Raw genomic sequence first — 18,395 nt, forward strand, 5'->3', positions numbered from 1 at the left:
GCCTACAGCACCCGGTATTCCCTGGTGGTCTCCCATCCAAGTACTAACCAGACCTGACTCTGCTTAGCTTCCAAGATCAGACAAGATTGGGCACGTGTAGGGTAACAGTTGCTGACTATGTAAAAAAAATAATTCTAATTTATTAAGAGAACAGAGTTACACAGATTTAAAGGTTTTAAGGCAGCAATTTGCAAGAGTACAGATATCTATGAAATGCATCAGTTTAAAATAACAAAGCTAGCTTCCGAAACTATCTCTCACCTGGGTCAGAAGACCATTGAAACACAAGCTGGCTCCCAGGCTACCTATGAGGCCTGTAGCCCATGATGGACAAAGGACCCAGGACACAAGCAGCAGGTCAGGCTGTACCCCAGACTCTCTGCCCTACAGGGAACACACCACAATTCTTCCCCCTCCCATCTCCAATTGCACAGCTGTGGTAATCATCTCTTGGTAAGAGTTCCTCTGCCAGCAAAGGTACTTGCTCTCTGTTTGGTTCCCTCCTTGGTACCTCTCCTCCCTGGCCACTGAAGGACAGATAACACATTACTTTCTAATTGCATACTTTCCCACAGCTGCAAAGATCTGGTGCAACAGTAGTAGACTTGGTATAGACTTGGACTTAGATTTAACCTGTTCATGACAGGCTAATTGATTCTGTGCTGGATATTTAGCTAGCGCAGAGTACCCTCCCCTGCCTTGGAATGCATCCCCACACGCCCTCACTCACCTCTTTGCTGCCCAGTGTTTGCACAGAGTGCCAGGTGGCAGCCGGCTCTCTTCCAACTTGCACTGGCCCAGTGCGGGCTCACACCAAGCCTGATTCAGTGCTGGGCTGGCACTGACTCCCACAAGCACACGTTATGGCTCACAGACCCAGCACCACAATTTTGGCCCAGTCCAGCATTCCTCTGGCATAACTCACTTTCCAGCTGTCATAGACTATTTGTCCTCTCACGTCATTCCCACTGAGATTGCCTGTCTCACAGAAACTGGTGGGGTCCTAATCTCAAAAGAGATTGCACAGATAGATAGATAGATGGCTAGACAGATAGGTAGCTTTTCTATGGGTGTGTCCTCCTTTTATGCTTTTAAGAGCTTAGTCCATAAAAATAGAACGGAACACATATTTTTCTCTATATGACTTTTCTCAATTTCCTCCACTTCCTTTACTGAATGTTAGCAATAGAGGTGGGATCTGGCTAACACATGTTTAAAGTATTTACTGTATACATCAACTATTTGTGATGGCCAAAGTGTTTGTGGGCCAAAGTGTTCATAAAGGAGTAAACTCACGAAGGACAAGACCCTTCCTTCACTTTCTGGAAGTGAAAGTAACTTCCAAAGCTTTAAAATAGCTGTATGTGCTGCAGCATGGAAGGAATGTTGCAATTCCACACATGTGAGCCTGTGGAAAAGTAGCAACTGGCTGGTTTTCTAAGGCGCATGGCAGAAAACGTCAATTAACTCACCGGAGACTTGAAATGCGAGATATGTACTAAATTTTATTGTTAAAACTCTCTTGGGCACGAACCACAGTCATATAACTGGGAGGGTGGGTACCCAGGGCTGGGTAATGTGATGATGCCCCTGGGTCATTGCATCGCTTCTGCACCTGCACCTGCACGGTCATCCCCTTCCACTGCCACAGCCCTGGAAACAGCTCCATTTGGATATGTATGGAGACAAGGGCAGGTGGGTGGGCCAATTTTGTGGCATTTGCTGAGCAACTATGATGAGCCTTGTCACCCCCTCCTCCCCAATGGAGATGGCATAAAACCACCACTTCACCCTGGGTGGGGTTCACCACTCCCAGCCCTGGCTTGGCTATGCCACTGCTGGGATATTCACTGAGACCAACTTTCTCACCCAGATTCTGCTCTTGTCTTGCCTTTTATAAAGTTTGTGCCCAGTTTCTTTCAGGGAACATTCCATGGAAACCATCTGGTGATCATCTCTGCTCTATTACTATGGAGGACCATGTGCCATGCCCCACTCCCTTATCTTGGCTAAGGCCTTAGTTTTGGCACAAGCCTGGACTCCATTTTGGATCTAAAGTCTTCAGCTGCAGTTGGGGCCAAGGCCAGAACCGGTTGACACTGGAGGCAACAGCTGCTCTCAGTTCCCTTCAAAGGCAACAGAGTGAATACAAATACATGTTAAAATAGTAATAAAAATAAGTCTTTGCCTGTGTGCCCTGCAAACAAGTAGAAAGAATGATGCAAGTGTTGCTCTGCAAACTTGTTTTCTTCCTGCAGGGATTATAATGAAAGCTCAGCTAAATGGGGACGCAATTATTTCTCTCCCCGAAGCTAAATGAGAAAATAACAGCCATTCTTGTAGAACCTCCATGAATTTCCGGAGGCCAACAACAAAGTTCATAACAAAGAAATCAGGACAAAACATGCTTATACAGTACTGAGGATATTATAAATATGTCCTGGATCCATCCTAGCAGTGTTAGGATGAGCAATTGAAACCCTGACATCTAAACGTTTGTTAAACTATCCAACACCCTGTCCCTCACCTGGGCAGTTGGCAGAATTACGGGGTTCTGTATGAACTTCCTTCCATCAACACAGTTTGATTGTTGACCTAAGTGGGAAGGTCTCCATTTAATTCTCATGATTTGGCTGCTGTTGCTGTTTTTGCTCCTGCCTCAGGCTACCCACATCATGCTGAAGACCAAGTGCCTCTTAACAAGGCCTTTTCATCTTCAGGATGACTACTATAGACCTGGAGACTTCATTGTTGGTGGGAATTTACCCTTCCACCTGGCTATAGTGAAACCAACAAACTTTAAGGAATCTCCCCTCACATGGGACTTCTCTTTATCTCAGTAAGTTGCTTCTGTGTTGTTTTGGGGGACTGGCTTGAGGTAAGATCCTCATTCCCTGGTTTCAGTCCAGATGTGTTTCCTCAGAAACAGCAGTGCTCATTCCTGAAACTGCATCATTTTAGATGGGACAGGAATTATTGTAGTGCTAGATGCTGTGAAGGTTAACAGCCCAATCCTATGCATGTCTACTCAGAAGTAAGTCCCATTAGTGTCAATGGGGCTTACTTCCAGGAAAGTGTGGATAGGATTGGGCTGCTAGGTGGGTGTTCTTATGGAATGGAAAATGAATACATGGGCCAGATAAAGTGCAGATACAATGCTAGTTCCAACCTAAGTGTTTTGATATGACAGTGAACCAGTACAGTTGTCTCAAAGCTGCAGCCTCTAGCAGACTGGAGGAAACATGGTTTGGCAAGGCAATTTTGAGTTGCAGTTCTACCGGAACAAAAGACAAGTGCATGCTTTCATCCTGGGTGATTTAAAAATTTCCAAACACAGTACTCAAGTACTTTTTTCAGATAATACGGTATTGTCAGATATGTATGTATGTGTTTGCACCCATACAATGGGGTCCTAGGGAACTTCCATATAACTGGATCCCAGGGATGCTAGTGTGTGTTTATGGGTCAAATAAATTAAAAAAAACAACTCTTTTTCCATACCAATGCTTTGCAGATTGGACCTCACTTGACTGAAGCAGAAAATACTTAGGAGTAACTCTAAATGTAGGTTTAAGTCTCATAAGGGACAAAAGAAAGACACTGTCCATCCAAATCTTATTGTGTTATCACTTACATTGGTTAAACAACTGGTGTCAGAGGTGTAATGTAGGCAGCAGGAAAAATCTGTTACATTTCTCTCCCAAGAACATCAGAGCAACTCCTGTCTGGATTGATTAAAATATTTATACCCTTCCTCCCCTTCCCCATTAGCATCCACATTATTAAAATATTATCTATGGGCAACCAAATATGCTCTCCATGCTACAAACTATTTCTGACCATGCACTGTGTAATATTTTTACCTTCCATATTCAAACAGCTTTCACATTTCTTTGCTCAGTACCTGTCAATATGATTCAAGATAAAATTAAATTATCAGAATCAACGACCTGAAACAAAATGTTCAAAATGAGCCAGGAATCTCAGAAGCCCTTATTTCCGATCCCCTGTTTCATCATGGATCTGGTTTCTCATGCTGTTTAACACATATGCCCAAATGACCCGCTGATATTAAATGAAAATTCAACCATTCCAATAAAACTAGACAGAATTTCTGTTGCTGTTTGGTTGTTAAATCAAAGCATGCTTGTCTTTGGTTTCCCCTGGAGGCTGGGGATAAGAATCGGCCCTCAGATTGGCCGTACTTGTCGTAAGAGGCGACTAAACAGCCACCAGGTAGGTGGGACTCATTAGCCTAGGAAGGCAGCTCATCTGAGAGAAGGAAAACTCTGATCCCAAACCTCCACTGCCTTGTGGCTACATCCAGTTATGGAAAAGGCTTCAGGAGTCAACCTCGAGGCAAAATCCGGAGCCGGAGTCCCTGAGGCAGTTCATGGCTAAACACAGTTACGTTCTGGCAACTCCTGCGACGCTGCTGGAACCAACCATATTGGCTTCTGCCTTTCCATTGGACCATTCCAGCTATGTGGAGAGGGGGGATTTGCTGCATGGGTAACAGTCTATCCTCCATATCTACTTTACCCAGGCTTCGCGCACTGGAGAGGACACTCTGTTCCAGAACACTATTCAGAGTGCGATACCATAGTCTTCTGAGACTGAAGGATGCCAGCAAAAAGTGTCTTTGGTTAAAAGTAATTCAAATGTTGTATTATGGACAACAGAGTTGAATGGAATGGACCTTCTCTCTAGGATTAGAGAATCTATAATAACAAACTTTTTGATGAAACATGGCCTTCTACATGCTGAACTTGGTGATCATTTATTTATTTATTTATTAGATTTGTATTCCGCCTTTCTCCCCGAAGGGCACCCAAGGCGGCTTTGATGCCGCCTAACCAAACCCAATCATGTTTGGTTAGGTGGCGGCTGCCAAATTCTAGCCCCCTTCCTAAACCCAATCCCACAGTACAGGTCCACATGGACCTGCAACAGCAAATCTGTTAGTGCAGGTCAGAGTACACCCTCCATGCTGCGAAGGCTTACCTGGAGGAGACGTTGCATCGGTGACGTTGCATCGGTGGGAGGGGGAATTGAACTCAAATTGTAACTCACATTGGACTTACATTTTTCTCCTCACCTAAGCAGTCTTGTTTTTGATAAAATATTTTCAGTGTGTGTATGCTTTATTACTTAATAGACAATGATCTGAATTTCTTGGTTAATCAATGCAAAGATGTTTTGGATCAGCCAGAGGGTTCTGCCTCTGTTTAAATGAGTTGAACCAGATGGATGTTACTACTGTCAGTCACCCTGCCCACTTCACCAATGTAATTATCATTGCAGACCTGTTCTGAAGAATTACCAGTATATCCTGGCTTTATCATTTGCCATCTATGAGCTGAACAAGGATCCAGTGGTCCTACCCAACCTAACCCTGGGGTTACGTATCTACGAGGACAACTATCATGCAGGAAAGACTTACAAGCACAGTTTGTCTCTCCTTTCCTCACGAAAGCAGATCATTCCTAACTATAAATGTGACAAGCAGGACAAGTTGCTGTCCATTGTTGGGGGTCTCGATTCCAAAATCTCCAGGCAGATGGCATCCATCTTGGACATCTTCAAGATCCCACAGGTGGGACTATGGAACTTAATAGCTCAGGATACGTCTGCAGCAGAAACACATGTCTCTATGGCACTTTTCTCTCCTCCAATTTCCAAACAGAAGTTTCCCTTAGTCCCTAGATCCAGTCATGGGAATTCCAAACATTGGACTATGGAAAAAAATACTGGAGGTTTTGATAAACACATTTAGATAATTTTAGTCAAGGAATTAGTGGGTAGTTATCACTTATTGTTTAAAGGGTACAATCTCTTCTTTCAAGGTAGTTCATCTCTTGAAATGTTGTAACATTTTCCAAGCATTTAGAATGCAATATTTCATCATTGGGAAAATGCCATTCTGCCCCCAATGTAGTGGACCTATTGCTATTTTAATTACAATATGAAGTGTAATTTCTCAGTAGTCACAAGCACACACTGGATAGTGCCAATGACCACTCCCAACACCATTTCCATGCCAGCTGTGTCTTTTGCAAAAGATCTTTCAAAATGTCTTCAGAGGCTAAGAGCTGAGCTTGGTATCACTTAGATGTGCACATGTAGCCAAACTCTCATCAATAATTTATCTCGCTCCACTGTGAGCTTAGTAAATTGGGCTTAGTAAACGGGGCACAGCACTAATGGAAAGTTTGTTTTTGAGCTGAATGAGTTTTAACCTGCTGTCCATTTCCATCCTTCAGCTAGGTTTCAGGTCATCAGATCCTATTCTGAGTGACACTATCAGATCTCCCACTTTCTATCAAATTGATCCAAAAGACACCCTGCAGTGCACTGGGTTAGTCCAGCTATTTTTGCATTTTCACTGGAACTGGATAGGGATCATTGTCTCAGATGATGAGAATGGGGATAATTTCATCCGGACCCTGACACCAATGCTTACCCACAACGACATCTGTGTGAACTTTACGAAGAGGGCTTTGCCTGAATTAATGATATGGTATGTGCTTACAGACGAACGGTACAATCAACTTTGGACTGTTGCAATGAGTCAAGTCCATGTGGTGATTCTCTCTGGGGACTCCAGTGTCGTACAAAACGTCATAGCATCACTGACTTTGTTTGAAGAACAAACAAACACCTCATTTGGGGTGGTCTGGATCCTGACATCTGGGTGGGAATTTGCTGCAGAGGGATTCCAGCCTCAGTGGTGGGTGGTAAAGTCCTTTCATGCTTTGTCCTTCACAGTCCACACAAGTGATGTTCCAGGATTCAACCATTTTCTTTGGGCTTTAGATCCATACCAACCTCAAGGAGATGTCTTTCTCCCTGACTGGTGGGAAGTCGCATTTAATTGTGAGTTTCTGAAATCAGGTCTGCCTTCTGAAGATGGCAGGAGAAACTGTACTGGGAATGAGAACTTGGAGAACCTGCCAGCCTTTGTGTTTGAACTGAGCATGACTGGCCACAGCTATAGCATCTACAATGCAGTGTATTCTGTTGCACGCGCATTGCATGCTGTATACTTGTCGAGACCAAAACGTGTAGTGACACAGGATGCCAAGAATTCTGTGCTTCTGAATATGAAGCCTTGGCAGGTAAAGTCCTCCCTCAGACTCACAACTCTTTTTGGCATGTAATTGAATTGTTTAAACTGGTCGCAATGATTTGATGAGATGATTTGATGCCTACTTTTAATGAACTTACTCAATGGGAAACATTAGGATCAAAAGGCTGTGTACATTTTTCATTTTCTCCTACTTTTCGCATTACCTTGGCAGTCTCTGCATAGGTTCCTCTATACTGCAATTTCTAGTATAGATAGAGGGAACCATCAGGGAACTATTAGCACCAGGACTCATTTTTAAAAACAACACTGTATTGGGACCCACCTAGCTTAAAGTCTTTTTCAAAAAACCAATTTCATCTTACCAGCTGCTCAAGCCTCTGTTTTTAATCCTTTATTCCATGGCAGTGTGTGGGGGGGCAGCTTCTGGAGCATTTCTTGAACTCCACGTTCATCAGATCAGGACCATTCTAGTGGCCTTGAGTTCCCCCTTTGCCTGGCCTTTGATAGGCGCCAAGGCATGTTTGCCTATTCATGAGTAAATGGCACGTGTGACTCAGTTTCACTTCCCTTAGGGCTCCATACATTTTTCTTGTCAGCATGTGGGGGACTTCCTTCTTGAGTGTTTTTTGAGGTCTTCTTTCATCAGATGGGGACCATTCTGGTGGAACTGCGTTCCTCTCAGCCTGCACTTCAAAGTGGAAAGGGGCATGGTCGCCAACTCACAAGTAAACATGGATGTGTGTCTCAATCTCACTTTCCATAGGGCTCAATATGTTTTCCTTGTCAGCAATCAGCTTGCCAGTTTTGTGACCCACCAACAATCAAGTTGCAAACCACTGGTGTGTCACAACCCACAGATTGGGAAACACTGTTCTATATATTCATGAATTCACTAAAAACATGATGGCCCCACTAATAACGAAAGAAAATAGCATACCTGGATGTTACCACTGTGGTGTACCTAGGCCATTTGTCACCTGGGGTAACCTAAAATTTTGGTGCCTCCTCACGGTTTAATTAATTAAATTTATTATTTGCAAACTATGTGATTTAACACAGAAGTTGGCACCTAAGTACATGGCAGCTGCAGGAGGTAAACATGTTAAAATGAGAAGGCAAAGCAGGAGTCAGCTGTGGAGAGTAAGGACACTGAGGGGTAGCTCAAGAAAGGATGCTACGGATGCCCAATAACCGTTATAGCAAAGCATCTTGTGGCACCTTAAAATCTAATTGATTTGTTGTGCACCAGCTGCCAGGTGAGAGTGCTCACTTCGTGATCCTCAACTGGTAGAGGCAGGCACAGGAAAAAAAAAATGATATTGGGCAGGGCCCAAAGTCACCCAATGCCAGAAATTACACCCAGGGTATTTTGATGAACAAGTCAAACATACACAAGCTACAAACAGCAGCTACAACAGATGGCACAACCTCGCTAGCCTAGTGCTTCTTCCCTGGCCCCAGGAGCCAGGCTGCACCACCAGGTCACTGGCAGAGCCTCCTGCCAGGGCTGGCTGGTCCCAGAGAGACAGCAACAATAAAATGGTCATAATCCTCATGTGGGTTTGTCTAGGTCACTGCTAGCACAGACAACACTCTGGGTGTGCAGGCATGTACCATGTCACAAGTTTTTTAAAGCCAAAAAACGGCCAAGATCAGAAATTTTGGGTTTTCTACTTTCGAGGTGTGTTCGTTTTGCTGGCTCCCCTGCCTGTTGCAGCTGCAGAACAGGCAGAGACTCAACAAGTGCAGCTTTTCACTGCCTGGTGACATAGTGAGGAAGGAAGGAAAGCCGCAGCCACAGCATGCCTGCCCAGCAGCTCTGAGCACCCCAAAAAAGCCTGCAAGGCACCTCGGGAGCCCGGGGGGTGGTGAATTGTGGTGGCACCCCCCTCTAGCCAGCCTGGCCTCGCATCAGGGGCTTTTGCTGCCCTTGCCCTGCCCCAGGTCCACCACTGGTTGTCAAATGCTGCAGCCTCTAACGACAAACTTCAAGATTGCTCCACCTTTGCTCTGCTTCACTCCAGAGATACAGAAAACTGCAGGTTCCAAAGGATGCTCTTTTAAATCTCGAGGGCAGCCATTTTTGCCTTCTCATGCCACTTTCTCAAATATGTCATTTCAGATCCATGCCTTTTTGAGAAACATCCACTTTAACAACAGCGCCAGAGAGGAAGTGTCTTTTTCAGAAAGACAGATGAAATTTGCCGGATTTGATATTCTGAACTGGGCCATCTTTCCCAATAAATCTATGGTTCGACGGAAGGTTGGTTGGATGGATCCAGAAACTTCCCCAGATTCAGATTTCATCATTAATCCTGAAGCCATCATGTGGGCTAATGAGGTGCAGCTTCCAAGTTCATGAGGGAAACTAAGGAAATTGCAGTCTGTTCCATTCATGCAATACTTAGGACACAATCCTAACCCACTTTCCAACACCGACATAAGGGCAATGCAGCTCCTAGTTAAGGAAACAAAAATTCCCTTATTTTGAGGATGCCTCCGTGAGTGCCCCCAACTGTAGGATGCTGCACACGTCCCATTGGAGCTGCTATGCCAGTGCTGGAAAGTGAGTTAGGATTTGGGCCTGTATCTTGTTCAACATAGTGATTCTGGTCAAGCCCAAAAGCTCTGCAATCTGTCTCGCTGATCACTGTTTTCCCTTTCAGACCCTGCCCTTTTCTCGATGTGTGGAGCGCTGCCTTCCAGGGCAGAGCAGAAAAGTCATAGAAGGGAAAGCAGTTTGCTGCTACGAATGTGTTGCTTGTCCAGAAGGGACAATTTCTAACCAAACAGGCAAGTTCCCCCAGAACAATGCACAGTAATAATGCGAAGTAGGCTAAAAGGAAATGTAGTCATGTAGGAGGAAGAGCTGAATTCCATCTGATTGGAGCAGCAGAAGCGGCTAGGGATAGTGAAAGCAGTTGGCTTTGTAAAGTGGGATAAAGATCACATCCTGCTATGTGAAGTCGCCAGCACCAATTAACATTCGGGACATCTTTAGTGATACAGTATCACTGATACTTCAGTCACGGTTCCTCATTCCAGATGCAGTTCATTGTGATCAATGCCCAGAAGATCAACAACCAAAGATGAGCAAAGATGAGTGTATACCCAAGAATATTAGCTTCCTATCCTATCAAGACACTTTGGGGTTCATATTGGCTTCTCTTGCTCTCTTACTTTCTCTGATCACATCTCTAGTGCTGGCAACCTTCATTAAATACCGCAACACTCCAGTTGTCAAAGCCAACAACCGAGACCTCACCTATGTCCTTCTCATCTCCCTCCTGCTCTGCTTCCTCTGCTCCTTCCTCTTCATCGGACAACCTGGCAAGGTCACCTGTTTCCTACGACAAGCTGCTTTTGGCATCGTCTTCTCTGCTGCTGTTTCATCCATTTTGGCAAAAACCGTCACAGTGGTTCTGGCCTTCATGGCCACCAAGCCAGGAAACTTTGCAAGAAAAATATTGGGGAGACAACTGACAAATTCCATTGTCCTGCTCTGTCCCCTTATTCAAGCTGTTATCTGTGGAATCTGGCTGACAACATCTCCCCCTTTCCCAAACCTGGACTTCCAGTCTCTGGCTGGAGAGATCATAGTGGAATGTCATGAAGGTTCAGTCACCATGTTTTACACTGTGCTGGGTTATATGGGCTTCCTGGCCCTCATGAGTTTCACAGTGGCCTTCCTAGCTAGGAAATTGCCTGACAGTTTTAATGAAGCCAAGTTTATCACCTTCAGCATGCTGGTGTTTTGCAGTGTTTGGGTCTCTTTTGTCCCAACCTACCTGAGCACCAAGGGGAAGTCCATGGTGGCCGTGGAGGTCTTCTCCATCTTGACCTCCAGTGCTGGTCTCCTGGGTTGTATCTTTCTCCCCAAATGCTACATTATTCTTCTGAGACCCGATCTCAATAGCAGAGATCATCTCATAAGGAAAAACGTTAGGCAATAAAGCACTCTGGAAATTTCCTTGCTAGTCCTATTTCAGTAATGAATTGATTCAATAATCAAGCACAATTTCCTATCCAATTATTCTGTACAAGGAAACCCACAGAATTATTTGGGAGTTCAAGTGATTAGCTGTTATTTTTTAAATTAACGAATTCGTCACAGAATTATAGAATCAGAGCATTCGAAGGTACCTTCCAGATAACGTCCAATCCCCTGCCAATTCAGGTTGTCCACGACTGACATTTAAACAAAATTTCCCTATTTTTCTATAGTACATCTTTAGGGCCAGTTTTGTAATTTTTATTCTCTCATTCATTTACTTTAGAGTAAGAGGTTCGAAAAAACCAGACAGTCTAATTAGGAGTATCCCTACTGGGAGGCAGACCTGTTTTGCCAAATTCCCAGTCCAAGCTTTGCTTAGAGAACCTATGTCCACTTTAAGCTAATTAACTCCCCTTCTTTCCCCAGCCATGACCCTAGTTCTGCACTGCAGCACTGCTGAACCCCACCACCAGGGTAGCTCACTTGTTCAACCTGCAGAGGTCCTCCTTCCTCCTCTCTCCTACTAGCAGCTTCTCTAGCCACTACAGCAACACCTTGGTCCTCAGTAGGTCTTGGGCATGGCAGCCACATACCAATCTCCAGTGTCTCCAGCAGTCTCCAAAGTCCATTCACCCATCTGTCCTTTAGGGTGCTGCGCTGTCCTGCGCTGGAGCAGGCAAGCCAAGAGGCTTGCGCTGTATCCAGCGCAGGTTAGGGGCCATAAGCGGCTCAGCCAGAGGCAAGGGGAAATATTTCCCCTTACCTCTGGGTAAGGGCCGCTGGCCCCTATGGGTCTTCTCAGATTTGTGCCACCTCTGGAGGTGGCGCAAATCCGAGGAGAGCAGGGTGGCTTGAAACCGCTGGATAACTGCTGCATCCCAGCCCTGCACCACTCCCCAGGGCCAACCACCGCCCGCCCTCCCCCTGCCCAGGAACACCTCCCTTCTGCCTCCTCCCAGCCCCCCTGCCTACCTCAGAGCCTTGCATCGGCGCAGCCATGCTGACGCAAGGTGCTTGGAGGAAGCCGGCACTGAGGCTTCCGTCAGCCTCCCCAGGCCAGCGCTTCTCTGAGTGCCGGCTCAGCTTCCTCCCAAGGAGGCGCAAACTTGCGCTGGCGCAAGTCAAGGTCAGCACTGCACCCTGAGTCAGTTAGTCCATCAGCAGTTCCAGTCGTCCATAAGCCATTAGTTCCTCAGTCCATTAATCCTTCAGTTCAGTTGCCTTCCTTCAACTTTCCCCCTTCTACTATCCACCAAACTCGCCCTTCATCAGGTGCTGCTTTTATCCTTCCATGACCTGGTTGCCTCTTGTGGCTGCAGCTGTGCAGCAGACCCACTGCTAGTTAGAGCCCTGGGGTTAACCTCATGCTTGCCTGCCAGAGCAAGGGGCCACTGTGGATGCCACACTCTGTCTCCTCGAGGGATCTTGCGCATTTCCATTGCGGGACCACACCAGGTGACACCATTATGCAGTGCTTTAGCATGGGTGCTTTTGCACACCACTGGCCAGAAGTGGAATCTCAAAAAAACTGCCCTTGCCAATTTTCTGAAATCTTTTTCTGTGGAAATTAGAGAGATGAAACTGGTTCTCTGACCTTTTATCAGATTGTTACGGTCACCCCATTTCATGCACCAATAGGACAAAGCGCACTGTTTTAAGGCAGCTGCATTCCTGGAATTGTTTGCATTCACTGCCCCCCCCCCCAATAAAAAAGGAAACTTTGGCATATTGTTTATGGCAGGGGTGGCCAACCTTTCAACTTTAGGGCTCCTAAACCTTTAGAAATTGCGTACAGGAGAGATTTTCAGCAGGTGCAGCTTGTGACTAGCTTTGTAATCCACTATGAAGCCCTTCAGTAACAGGTAACCAGCTATGGAACATACTGGGGCACAAACACACCTAATTAATATGCAGGAGTCAAATTCAGTAACATTTATCACATAGTATAACTTCTTCCCCTTTTGGGGAGTTTCCATGGGGCCAGGTCTACCCATCTGGGGGCGGAATGAGGCTCCTCCCCCAGACATGGCAGCTGTACCCATGGCTGAGGTGCTCCCCCCCATCATCAGCCACAGCAGAGGAGCCCAGGCCTGCCAGGCTTCCCAATGTGGTGCTTGGGGTGACACTGCACTGGGTGACACCAACTCTAGTGATGCCACTGAGTGTAATTGAACTGTCTGAACTTAAGTGTAATTTCAAAGCCCAGGAGAAGCAAAATCAAAAATTGTAGATAATTAAATGATGGGATAAACAGTAATATCTGAGATTATCATGGCTCTCTATATGGTAAGCCTGTGAGAAGGGCCCATCTTCCATTTATGATTTATAAAGCACTCAAAGATGCTGAATGAATAAATAATAAAACATAAGGTCAACGTACAGGCACCTGAACTTTTCCTTTCAACAGCCCATTTTTTGGTTTCATTGTATTAATTGTGATTACTTCTTGTTTGTAGTCACCCTGAAAGCAATGCTAGTAGTTTGGGATATAGGTTTATGAAATAAATAAAAGCTTGTTGGCATAGGAAAAATGACTGTTGGACTTATTAAAAAGGAGGGGCAAAGCAGATGGGACAATGAATATTGGGGAAACCACCAAGAAAGTGCAAGAAGGTTCCGCTCCAGCTACAGGGGCTTCTTGGTAGCAGTGGATTAGGGCAGACCGGTCGAGCAGCAGGGAAGTGTCCATCTCTAATAGGAAGGAAGGAACCATTGATCATTGGACAAAGGATGGGCATCTGATAGTTTCTTTGGCTGAGGGAAGGCAGGAGGAGGGGCCCCAATGGATTCTTGCCTTACGCTTCGCTGGAGGGGGAAAAAGGAGATGGCGAAGCAAGGGGAGGCAGTTCGTAGCAATCACACTTTCCAACCTCATGGCTTCTCTGGGCTCTGTTGTTACTTGGGAGGGGAAACCCTCACTGAATGACTTGCTGTGATGGGACTATTTCCGAGTAGATTTACAATGGATTGGGTGTCCTGGTAAGGCAGCTGCTGCATGTGACCCTCCTCCCTCTTGCCGCTTCTGTCCCCGCTCTCTAACAGTCCATTCCACCCCCTCCTGCCCTGTTTTCAGATGGGCAGGGGCAGCAGAGGAGTATTACACACAGTTTGCACACATCTACACAACTCAGTGATCAATAGAACCCAACATGGATTTGTCAAATATAAATCTTGCTAGACAAATCTCATCTCCTTTTTTGATCGGGTTACTAGCTTACTGGACTGTGGGAATGCGGTAGATGTAATATATCTTGACTCCAGTAAAGCATTTGACAAGGTCCCACATGACATCCTAATCAGCAAGTTGGTAAAATATGGGTTTGACGATACAATTGTTAGATGGATTCGCAACTGGTTGGATGGCCGTACACAGAGGGTGTTTGTCAATGGTTCCGCGTCAACCTGGAGGGTGGTTTTGAGTGGGGTACCCCAAGGCTCTGTCTTGGGCCCGGTTCTCTTTAATATCTTCATCAATGACTTGGATGAGGGGATACAAGGGAGGCTCATCAAATTTGCGAGGAGGACACCAAACTGGGAGGAGTAGCAAACACAAAAGAAGACAGGAAGGAAGACCTCGTAGAAAAAAATGGAATACTGGCTGAAATGAATAAGATGAAGTTCAACAGGGAAAAATGCAAAGTTCTGCAATTGGGCAAAAACAACCAAAGGTGCAGGTATAAAATGGGAGATACATGGCTTGGCAGCACTACAGGTGAGCGGGATCTTGGAGTTGCGCTGGATCACAGAATGAACATGAGTCAGCAGTGTGATGCGGCTGCAAAGAAGGCCAATGGAATTTTAGCCTGCATTAACAGAACCGTAGCTTCCAAGTCATGAGAAGTTGTGGTTCCGCTTTACTCTGCACTGGTTAGACCTCACCTGGAGTATTCTGTCCAGTTCTGGGCACCCCACTTTAAGAAAGATGTGGCCAAACTGGAGCAGGTTCAGAGGAGAGTGACAAGGATGATCGGGGGCTGGAGGACAAGCCCTACGAGGAAAGGTTGAGGGAACTTGGCATGTTCAGCCTGGAGAAGAGAAGGCTGAGGGGGGATATGATAGCTGTCTTCAAATACCTAAAGGGCTGTCATGTGGAAGAAGGGCATAATTTATTCTCAGCTGTCTCTGAAAGTAGAACTAGAACCAAAGGGTACAAACTGCAAGAGAGATTTCGATTAGATATCAGGAAAAAATGCCTGACAGGAAGGTTTGGCAGTGGAACAGATTGCTGAGAGGTGGTGGACTCTGGACTCTCCCTCACTGGAGATATTCAAGCAGAGGCTCAATGAGCACCTATTGGAGATGCTCTAAGAGAATTTCCTGCCTAAGGCAGGGGGTTGGACTAGATGACCTATTAGACCCCTTCCAACTCTATGATTCTATGATTAAGGGATAACTCTCTCTCTCTCTCTCTCTCTCACACACACACACACACACACACACACACACACACACACTGGCAGCAACCCTGTTTTTTTCCATGGCGGGCTTTGTAAAGGGGGCGGGGTGACTCGAGTCCTATCGAGTCGTGAAAGGGTGACTTGGAAAGTGCCCCGTTATGACTTGCTTTTAAGGTGAGACACAGGGGGGCGGTGACTCTAGACTCAACTCGAGTCAAGTCGCACTGGACTTTCCCATCCCTGCAAAGCAGCACTACGTAACACTCAAAATCACAAAGTACCACCAGTTTACATAAAGCAACACTCTTCACTCAGTACTTTTCTATCATGCTCTCTGCCTGAGCTGGTCACATAGGAGGTGCACGAACCTTTGTCCTAGCTGTATTATTGGCTAAGCAGTTTTGTAACTTTGTGTGTGCAAATTGCAAGATGTGCCCCATTGTTCCTCTTAGGGCCTTGAGCTGCCTAACCACAGGCGCACTTCATCTTTTCTTTTTGACATTCCCCCCCCCCCACTTCAGGTCTAGCAGCTTTCAAGGGGCATGGGAGAGCCCTTGGTTCGTGTAGGACCATGACAAATCAATAATACCGCAGACATTCTCTGTGTATGAATTTTTTTAAAAGGGGGAAATGGGGTTGCAGAGGAATGCCTTTGGGTCATGATACGGGATAGGAGGCACCTTGACATCCCATCCCACCCCAGCGCTCACCAGATAGTGCTGGCAGCCCAGTCACTGGGCACATCCAAATCTTCATAAGGATGTTGGCCTGAATCCTCTGCTTGGGTGTATCCCAGAGAGATGGCAGAAGTGAGGTGACAAAGCTGGGATTCAAACCCACTCATGCACAGCACAACAGATTTCTAGTCCACTACCTTGACCATTGGGCCACTTGTCTCTCAGTACAATCAGCAGACTGGTGGCCCTCCTGGAAAACAGTGGGAGAGAAAGAGCACACAAGGTGGGATGCTTCACAAAGTTGCATGTCGCCATTGTGCAGTTGTGTAATCCTGTCTGTTTTGTTCCCATGTTAGCAAATGTATCACCAGAGAGAACACAAGCCAAGGCCCTTCCGTTTTGACGCAAGTGGGGGGAATGGTGGATGAGGATCTGGTAGCAGCATGCATATTTCAGCACAGCATGACAGGAAAAGGCAGCAGGTGGGATGGGAGGAGTCTCTGTTCTGGTCCACTGCCTCTCGCAAAAGGATGACAGGGTTGGGATTTGAACCCATGTGTGCAGAACACAGAAGATTTCAAACCCATCACTTTCATCACTCCTGATGCCTCCCCAGCTCAGGATGGTGTGCCTGAACACCACCCAAAAGGCCAACAAGGGTGGGATTCAAACCCACACATGCACAGCACAGCGGATTTCTAGTCCATCACCTTCAGCACTCGGTCACCTTGTCACACATTCTTACCAAAGGCCTGCCACCACTGCCTCACAGCCCTACTGGGCTCATCAGGCAGGCACATGCTCCACCTCACACCCCATCGATAAAATGTGGGGCCAGGGTGGAATTTGAGCCTGTGCATGCAGAGCGCAATGGGTTTCTCGCCCATTGCCTCCAGTGCTTGGTTACTGCGTCCAGCCCTGACTGCCCACCAGCCTCTCCTGACCTGCCTGCCGTGACTCAGCCAGGCCCATGGATCCCTAGGCACCCAGGGAAGAGGAGGTTGGGTTGGGCTGCAAAAACGTTTCTGAAAGGTACAGTCTCGTCCTCCTTTCTGGGAGAGGAGATTTGAACTCAGGACCTTCAGCATGCCAGCCTGGAAGCACTAGGCAGCTGCTATAGAATCTCTGGCAAAGCGTCCTCAGCATAGCACATTAGTCTCAGCAGGCTGGCTGTCCTCCTGGAAAACAGTGGGAGAGACAAAGCAGAAAGGATAGAATGCTTCACAAAGTTGCATGTCATCCTTGCGCAGGGACCATGCTAATCTTCTCTGTATTGTTCTAATTTTAGCATATGAGTAACTGGAGCAAGCGCACTGTTTAGCCCTTCTGGGGGGCATTTAAATGGACTCATCTCCAAGGGTCTTCCACCTTGCCATCAGGAATGGTAGGTGTGGGGCTTTGGCGGCAGCATGCAAATTTTATCAAAGCATGCTGGGAAAAGGCTACATGGCGTGAAAGGAGCCTTCATTCTGGCCCACTTCCTCCCTCAGAGCCATCCAAGTGAGGCCCCAAAAAACGACAAGGGTGGGATTCGAACCCACGCGTGCAGAGCACAATGGATTTCAAGTCCATCACCTTTACCTCTCGGCCACCTTGTCGTGACAAAGTCATATCCCCATAGCTGAACAGCCCTTGCTGGGCTCACAAGAAAGGCACACATTTCACCTCAAACCTGAGAAAAAGTGGATGAGGAGGATGGGATTTCAGCTCATGTGCTCAAATGGATTTCTAGTCAGTTGCCTCCAATGCCCCACTGCAAACCAGCCCTGCTGTCCACCAGCCTCTCCTGACCTGCCTACCATGCCCAAGTCAGGCCCATGTGTCCCTGGGACTCTCGCCTGAAGCCCAAAAGGATAGTGAGGGTTGGTTTCAAACCCACAGATGCAGAACAAAACAGATTTCAAAACCATCACCTTCACCACTCAATCACCTCACCCCACCCTGCCATGTCCCATGATCTTCCTACTTTTAGAAGGCGTGCTTGAATGCTGGCTCAAAAGACCACCAAAGGTAAAGGTGAAATTCAAACCTAGTTGTGCAGCCCACAATGGATACGTAGTCTTCTCCACTCTGCCACTTTGTGACGAGGCCATGTTTAAAGCTCATTGTCATAACCTCAGAGCCCCTGGCAGGCTCATCAGGCAGGTGCATGCTTCACTTCACACCTGAGCAGGAAAAGGAGGCTTCAAGGGTGGCATTCTAGCCTTGCATATCCAGAGCACAACGGGTTTCCTCAA

At 46.5% G+C, this 18,395-nt stretch overlaps 1 protein-coding gene and 2 non-coding genes across 3 annotated transcripts; 1 reads left to right on the top strand and 2 right to left on the bottom strand.

Annotated features, from left to right (window-relative positions):
* Positions 1-4,143: 4,143 nt before the first annotated feature.
* On the top strand, positions 4,144-11,043 carry LOC136659283 (vomeronasal type-2 receptor 26-like). Its single transcript, XM_066636419.1, has 4 exons — positions 4,144-4,236; positions 5,318-5,596; positions 9,757-9,883; positions 10,136-11,043. The coding sequence occupies exons 1-4, from the start codon at positions 4,144-4,146 to the stop codon at positions 11,041-11,043; spliced, it is 1,407 nt and encodes a 468-aa protein (XP_066492516.1).
* Positions 11,044-17,363: 6,320 nt separating this feature from the next.
* LOC136659588 (U6 spliceosomal RNA) lies at positions 17,364-17,468 on the bottom strand. Its single transcript, XR_010794857.1, has one exon. It is a non-coding gene; the product is annotated as a U6 spliceosomal RNA (small nuclear RNA).
* Positions 17,469-17,674: 206 nt separating this feature from the next.
* On the bottom strand, positions 17,675-17,756 carry TRNAS-UGA (transfer RNA serine (anticodon UGA)). The gene has a single exon. It is a non-coding gene; the product is annotated as a tRNA-Ser (tRNA).
* Positions 17,757-18,395: the final 639 nt, after the last annotated feature.

The sequence above is a fragment of the Tiliqua scincoides genome, chromosome 8 (assembly GCF_035046505.1).
Source record: "Tiliqua scincoides isolate rTilSci1 chromosome 8, rTilSci1.hap2, whole genome shotgun sequence".
NCBI classification, from domain to species: Eukaryota; Metazoa; Chordata; class Lepidosauria; order Squamata; family Scincidae; genus Tiliqua; species Tiliqua scincoides.

Coding starts and splice junctions, on each gene's coding strand:
- LOC136659283 (XM_066636419.1), top strand. CDS start 4,144: ATGCTTGTCTTTGGTTTCCCCTGGAGGCTGGGGATAAGAATCGGCCCT. Junction 4,237..5,317: donor GGCGACTAAACAGCCACCAG/GTAGGTGGGACT, acceptor CCTGTTCTGAAG/AATTACCAGTATATCCTGGC. Junction 9,884..10,135: donor GACAATTTCTAACCAAACAG/GCAAGTTCCCCC, acceptor TCCTCATTCCAG/ATGCAGTTCATTGTGATCAA.